Raw genomic sequence first — 6720 nt, forward strand, 5'->3', positions numbered from 1 at the left:
GGGGGGGGGACCCAGAATTGACGGCCTGATTTTCCTTGGACCTCTTAATTCTGTCTTATCACACAGTATTTAGGATATTCCTTTTCAAGTGTTAGTCCTTGAAAAAACAATTGCCCACTGTTAAAATGTGCCTTTGGTGGTACATCATCTTCACAAGGATTATGTAAGTGAACTACTTAGACCTATTCCCAGCCTGGAAAGAATGCTTGTCCACTGGGATTTCGGGAAAACGGCGGTTGTCTCTGTTAGGGCATGGAAGGTCTTATGGATTTTTAGAGGCTGCAACTGCCGAATTCCCTTCTGTAAAACTAGGGAACACAACCGATATAAACAGGGTAGGATTTGACATCTAAAATGGCATCTTTTCACGTTTTGTGAGGTGTTCTATCCCCAGCACCGGGAATATGTGCCTTGCACATAGTAGGAGCTTAGTAAATATTTGAGTAAGCTCTTCGGTAATGGATGACAGAAACCCAAGCTGTGTTCCATAAGCATCAAAATATAAAGGAAAGAACAGGAAAAATAAAAATAAAAAGATCCTGGAAACACAGCTTAGCTTCTGTCTGTGCAAACATAGGTACCTCAACTCAAGGTGCACTGATTTTGGTACTTTCTTACATTAATCAGAAGATACCAAAGGTTTGCTCGTAATTAAGCCCAGACTGTCTGGGAATATAAGATACATGTACACAAGAAGAATGTTGGGCTAAGCCATATCCATCCTCTAATATAACACTTACTGCACGTATCCCGCTAGTGGCTGTGGTATAGATTATTCATTTACTCTACTGGTAAATACTTGTATTTTAATCATGCATTTTTTAAATGGTTCAAAAAGCTATTTAAATGCTCTGAAACATTCTGTATCTTTTGGAAACAAAAAGCCAGGAATACATTGTATTTAACATGATATGGAATTTGATATTATTTTAGCTCTCTATTCTGTTTTTAAGGACATCTAACCTGATTCCCTACTAAAAATATGTCTTTGATAACCTACTTTACTCATCATTGGTCCATACAGACTATGGTAGCAACAGAGCCTTTTTACTTAAAATTTTCTTTTCACAATGTGTGTTTTTTAAAGATTTTATTTATTCATTTGACAGAGATAGAGACAGGCAGCGAGAGAGGGAACACAAGCAGGGGGAGTGGGAGAGGAAGAAGCAGGCTCCCAGCGGAGGAGCCTGATGTGGGGCTCGATCCCAGAACGCTGGGATCATGCCCTGAGCCGAAGGCAGACGCCCAACGACTGAGCCACCCAGGCGCCCCTAACAATGTTTTATAACTTGATAGGTTCTTATGTTTTTCGGCGTAGTCAAAGGGTGGATAGTTTATCTAAAGGCTTCACTTAATTTCACAAACTGAATCTTGCCTATGTTGTCTTGGGCTGCCTTTTTCTTTTAAACATATGCTTTGCCCATAGAAGTTTCAGTTTTGGTAGCTTACCTTCCTTGAGTTACTTTGTTTCATTTTCTGTCTTTTTCCCATCCTCCAATCACCTTATTTTAAGTTGTATTTGTGCCTCCTGTTTGTTAGGCATGGTGTTACGTATCGAGGCTACTGCCCTTGGAACAAGTGGGCTACCATCTCCCAGATCCTTCTAGTGCCGAAGCAGATGGTAGAGGAAGGCAAAAGCCACGTTTACACTTCAGTTCTCTGGAGTGTGCGGTGACATACATACTAAGGAGAAGCATATTTGGGCTGGTGTCATAATGTATAAATCAGTTTGCTTCAGTCCTTTTTTATAAGTATATGAAAAAGATACAGAAAAAATATTTTATATAAATATAAGATATAAAAGATATATATATAAACAAAAAGGTACATAAAAATATATTTAAAAGTTTGTGAACCTAGTACCTCCTGAGTATTCTTCAGTGGCCTCTAGAGGAAAGCTGAATACTTACCCAGCCCATTGATCATTTAAGTTACATAAGGAGTGGTAGGCCAGAGTACTAATTAAGTGTGATCCTTTAAAATTACAAGTGTTCTAGAATGTTCACTAACTGACTTGGGATCGAATGCGAAGACATGGCGTTCATTTTTGTCAGGTGCCCAATTCCCCAGGCAGAGGGACCCCTGTGCACAGAGGCTCCAAAGAGGCACGAAGGTGACGATGGGTGATGGGAAGCCGGCCAGCGGGGTGGGAGAGAGAGTGGCCCTGGAGTGGGGAAGCAGGGGGCAGCCTGGGGTGACAAGGGGGTTAGGCGCCAGGGCAGCCTGCAGGTGAGTGAAACACGGACGGTGGTGGGACTGGCTGAGAGGGAAGGGGAGGCGGTCGTAGCCAGAGCAGAGGTGGGCTTGTCCTTCAGTCTTGTGCGTGGCTCCCCGGGTGGCTGCAGGCTGACGGCCTATGACTTCTTTCTCTCTAGGACCATCCCGCCTGGGCTACTAGATGAGCGGACAACTCTGATGTGAACAGAGTGCCAAGAAAGGGACTGCCCTTGATTTTTGTGCTTTAGCACTTCCCAACTTTCCACATCTCTGCATTTACGTTGAGAAAATGAAGCAGTTGAAAAGGAAAAGGAAAAGCAATTTTAGTGTTCAAGAAACTCAGACCCTTTTGAAAGAAATTACAAAACGGAAAGAAGTCATTTTTTCCAAGCAGCTCAACACAACGATAAACGTGATGAAGCGGATGGCCTGGGAGGAGATCGCGCAGTGTGTGAATGCTGTGGGCGAGGGCGAGCAGAGGACAGGGACGGAGGTGAAGAGGAGGTACCTGGACTGGCGGGCGCTCATGAAGAGGAAGAGGATGAAGGCGAACATTAAGCTGGTGGGCTCGGGGTTTCCCCTTCCCACGTCCGACTTAGATGACTCTCTCACCGAAGAGATCGATGAAAAGATTGGATTCCGCAATGATACGAATTTCGATTGGCAGAACGTGGCGGATTTCCGGGATGCAGGTGGATCCTTAACTGAGGTCAAAGTGGAAGAGGAAGAAAGAGATCCCCAGAGTCCCGAAGTAAGTAGCAGCCTGTGAGTCCTCTCTTTTCACTCGTTCAGTTTTGATGTGGGAGTTCATGATAGGGTCCAGGAACAGTCAAGATCCCAGTTGTCAAGCTCACTGAAAAGTAGTACCTAACAAATCATTCCATTCCATTCTTCCCTCTTTGTGTCATTAATCTCTCTTTGAACCCAAATATGCTTCTCTTAATGATACATGCAGTTGATCCTTGAACAACCTGGGGCCGGGGCGCCGACTCCCGCACAGTCGAAAAGCCACGTGTAAGTTCTCACTCCCCCCAGACCTTAACTACTAGTAGCCTGCTGTTGACCTGCAGCCTTACAATAACATAAACAGTCGATGACCACGTATTTTGTATGTTAAATATATTATATATTGTGTTCTTAAACTAAAGTCAGCTATGGAAAAGAAAATCTTAAGAACATCCTAAGAGAATATACATTTCCAGTACTGTATTGTATTTAGCAAAAAACTTTGCGAGCAGGTGGACCTGCCCAGCTCAAACCCACGTTGTTCAAGGCTCAGCTGTATTAGTGACATCAGGTAATCCGGTAAACTCAAAAGAAGTGGTTTTCTGTGCTCAAACAATACGGAAATTTTTAAGGACATGTTTAGACAAATTGACAACCATGAAGTAGAAGTAAAGACTGAAAGTTGCTTTTTCCTTTTAGTTTGAGATTGAGGAGGAGGAAGAAATGTTGTCATCCGTCATACCGGATTCCAGGAGGGAAAACGAACTTCCAGATTTCCCCCACATCGATGAGTTTTTTACTCTGAACTCAACACCATCTAGGTCTGCCTACGATGAGCCCCATGTGCTGGTGAACATAGAGAAACAGAAGCTGGAGCTGGAAAAACGGCGCCTGGACATCGAGGCGGAGCGGCTGCAGGTGGAGAAGGAGCGGCTGCAGGTGGAGAAGGAGCGGCTGCGGCACTTGGACCTGGAGGCTGCAGATCGAGCGCGAGAGGCTGAGGCTCCAGGTCGTCGGCTCAGAGAAGCCGTCTCTGGAAAACGAACTCGGCCAGGGAGAAAAGTCCATCCTTCAGCCGCAGGACATAGAAGCAGAGAAGTTAAAACTGGAGAGAGAACGCTTACAGCTGGAAAAAGATAGGCTGCAGTTTTTGAAATTCGAGTCGGAGAAGCTGCAGATTGAAAAGGAACGCTTACAAGTAGAGAAGGAGAGACTTCGAATTCAGAAGGAGGGACACCTGCAGTGACGGATCTCGGTCCCCGTTGAGCCAGTGTGTGGAAACCATAGATTTTTCTCTGTATCCAGTAATATAAAGATGGTTGCAAGATTAGCTCTGGTTTTTTTCCTGTTTAATGTCTGTGTTTTCAATAGGAAAAAGATAGTTAAGTGTGGGTTACTGTATACTTAAGTAGCATATTACGTAAAAATAACGTATGCATAAACAGTAAGGCCGAAACTATCGTGCTGTACTCTGAATTAGTACAATTACATAGCGTCTTGGATCATCGGTGCACTCCGCGTTGACGGTTACGTCCACGTAAAATTCTAGCTCAAACTTCTAGCTCGTGGTTCTCAACAGGAGGGTGATTTTGACCCCTGGAAGACCTTTGGCAACATCTGGAGACACTTTTGGTTGTCAGAATGGGGGCGTGGGTAGAGGCCAGCGTGCCTACCTGTGTCCTGCCTGTCCTGCTGTGCACAGGACAGCTCCCCGCCCCCACATCATCCCACACAAAACAGCAGTACTGCTGGGGCGGAGAGATCCTTTCCTAGCCTGACTGTGTACCTCGAGAGCTTGGTTTATAGTTTCAGAATATTAAAACCTCAGCTATTTAAATGGGTAGTTACTTAAATGGCCAAAACCTTTAACTACGTAACATTAGTGTGTAGTGTATTGAACATAGGGAGTGGTGAAGATTGTAGGTATTTTATCCCCGCGTTTCTCTCTGTAGCCTGAGACTCTGAAAACTGCAGGGAATTCAGAGATTGTCCAGGATGGGTCACTTTGAAGAGCAGTTCATTCCTCTAGCTATTGATGCTTTCGAAGCCACACAGGCTGTCTAAGGTTTAGTTCCCTTTTTTTCTTTGAATTCATGGTCTTAGTTTCGGTAGAAAAATTGTCATTTCAACCATGTACTGAAATCTTAATGTAAGTGAAGGTTGAAGCTAGTAAAAATGGTACCAATATAAAAATGGCACCAGTAGTCCATGAGCTTGAAATCAACGAGTGGTTACTTTTTAAATGAATCTTAGCAGCTATGTGGGCATGGGGGTGGGGGATGGGGAGAATGTCCTCTGTGTCAGGTGGGGACGATGATGATAGTAGCTGTGTGTGAATGGATTAGGGATGCACTTATCACACACTATCAGACCTAATCTGTAGTATTGATTATTATTCCTGGGTCTGAGGCTCAGAGAAGGAACACTGAGTGAAAGTCTGTGGTGTATTTGGTCCCTGACCCTCCCTGCGGAATGAAGTTTGTATCTTCAGTCCCTGTGGTGTCTGTTCTGAGACCAGGGGCTTGCTGTAACCTCGTGGCCTCAGTCCCCTGCAGGTGCTGTTTCCACAACCCAGGTGATCCCAGGGCACACTAACCTTGAGAATTGCTGCACGAGATCACTTTGTATTTTCTGATTTCCAGGGCTGACAATGTAGCTTTAAGCCATCTCTTCTGTTGACAGATACGACCTGGATTCTGCGTTTGTTCCTTGTTAACTTAAGAATGTCTAGACACCATATGTGATGTTTGCGTCGGGGCCTCGAAGGAGAAAATATACTTCTGCTTCGTTACCTTGACTTTGAAATAGTGTTATTTTTCTATAACCGAAATAAATGCTTCTACCGTAGAAATAAAATTTGCCTATACCAACTATCTGAAAGTTTATGATTTCCGGTGCTAACCAGCGCGTTGAGGATTGAGGTTTTTAGCGGGACGAGAGCCTCAGCAGCGAGTGTTCGCGTCTGTGGCAGGCACTGTGCGAGGCGCTCTTCCTACGTGATTTTATTCGCTCTCCAGAGCAGCTCTTGCGCTAAGTCGTGTCCCTGCTTTTACCAGAAGGGACATAGGGCCTCAATTCAGTGACACACGTGAAGAAGGGTACGCCAGAACTGACCCTGAGGGCTCGAAGGAGGAGCGAAAGTCTGCAGGTGCCCTTGGAAGCAGTGCTTGCACGCTTTCACGCGCCCCGTGATCGGATCTCGTTTGTAAAGTGGGCGCCACCGCAGCTGCCCTGCCTGTGTGCGTAGTTGGCTTGAAATAAAACGGCACGTACACTGTAGAGTGCTACTTACATGCAGGGGCTGTCCGTGTTTAGCCGTAGTAAGATCGGTAGACGGTAATTCCCTGGCAGCGAGCAGGAAGAGCCGATGCGGTCTGCGCGGAGCACTCAAGTTCCCGCAGGAGGTGTTTGTGCTCTTCCCAAGCAGCAGCTGCTTGTCTTCCAGGGCTTCGGCTGAAGAGCCTTGGCTTTCTTAGCCCTCCCCCAGGCGTGGGGGCATTGGGTTGGCTCACGCCCCCAGAAAACCTCGCCGTTGGGTTTCTGCGTCCTGGGGGTTCCTCTGGTCTTCTGCGGGGTGGGCTGATGCCGCTCTCCTCACACTGTTTGATGCTCTGACAGAACAGCTGAGGCTTGAGGTCGTGGGGATGGCACGAGTTCAAAACGGAGGAGAGATGCTCCGGGTGTCCGGAGGCCACGGATCGGAGCGGGCCCGCACGCCCGCGGCACCGCCGCTGCCGAAACAAATCGCGGACCGGAGCGGAGAAGGAGCGAGGAGCC

General features: G+C 46.2%; 1 protein-coding gene across 1 annotated transcript in view; it reads left to right on the top strand.

The window, feature by feature from the left end:
• The window catches only part of MSANTD4 (Myb/SANT DNA binding domain containing 4 with coiled-coils), a 6569-nt gene extending 755 nt beyond the window's left edge, over positions 1–5814 (top strand). Inside the window, 3 exon segments of the mRNA XM_040631274.1 lie at positions 2376–2968; positions 3643–3914; positions 3916–5814. Of these exon segments, the coding sequence (XP_040487208.1) occupies positions 2507–2968; positions 3643–3914; positions 3916–4189 (1008 nt within the window). The 5' untranslated portion in view covers positions 2376–2506 and the 3' untranslated portion in view covers positions 4190–5814.
• The last annotated feature ends 906 nt before the right edge of the window (positions 5815–6720 follow it).

This window comes from Ursus maritimus, unplaced genomic scaffold (genome assembly GCF_017311325.1).
Source record: "Ursus maritimus isolate PB19 unplaced genomic scaffold, ASM1731132v1 scaffold_16, whole genome shotgun sequence".
Classification (NCBI taxonomy): domain Eukaryota; kingdom Metazoa; phylum Chordata; class Mammalia; order Carnivora; family Ursidae; genus Ursus; species Ursus maritimus.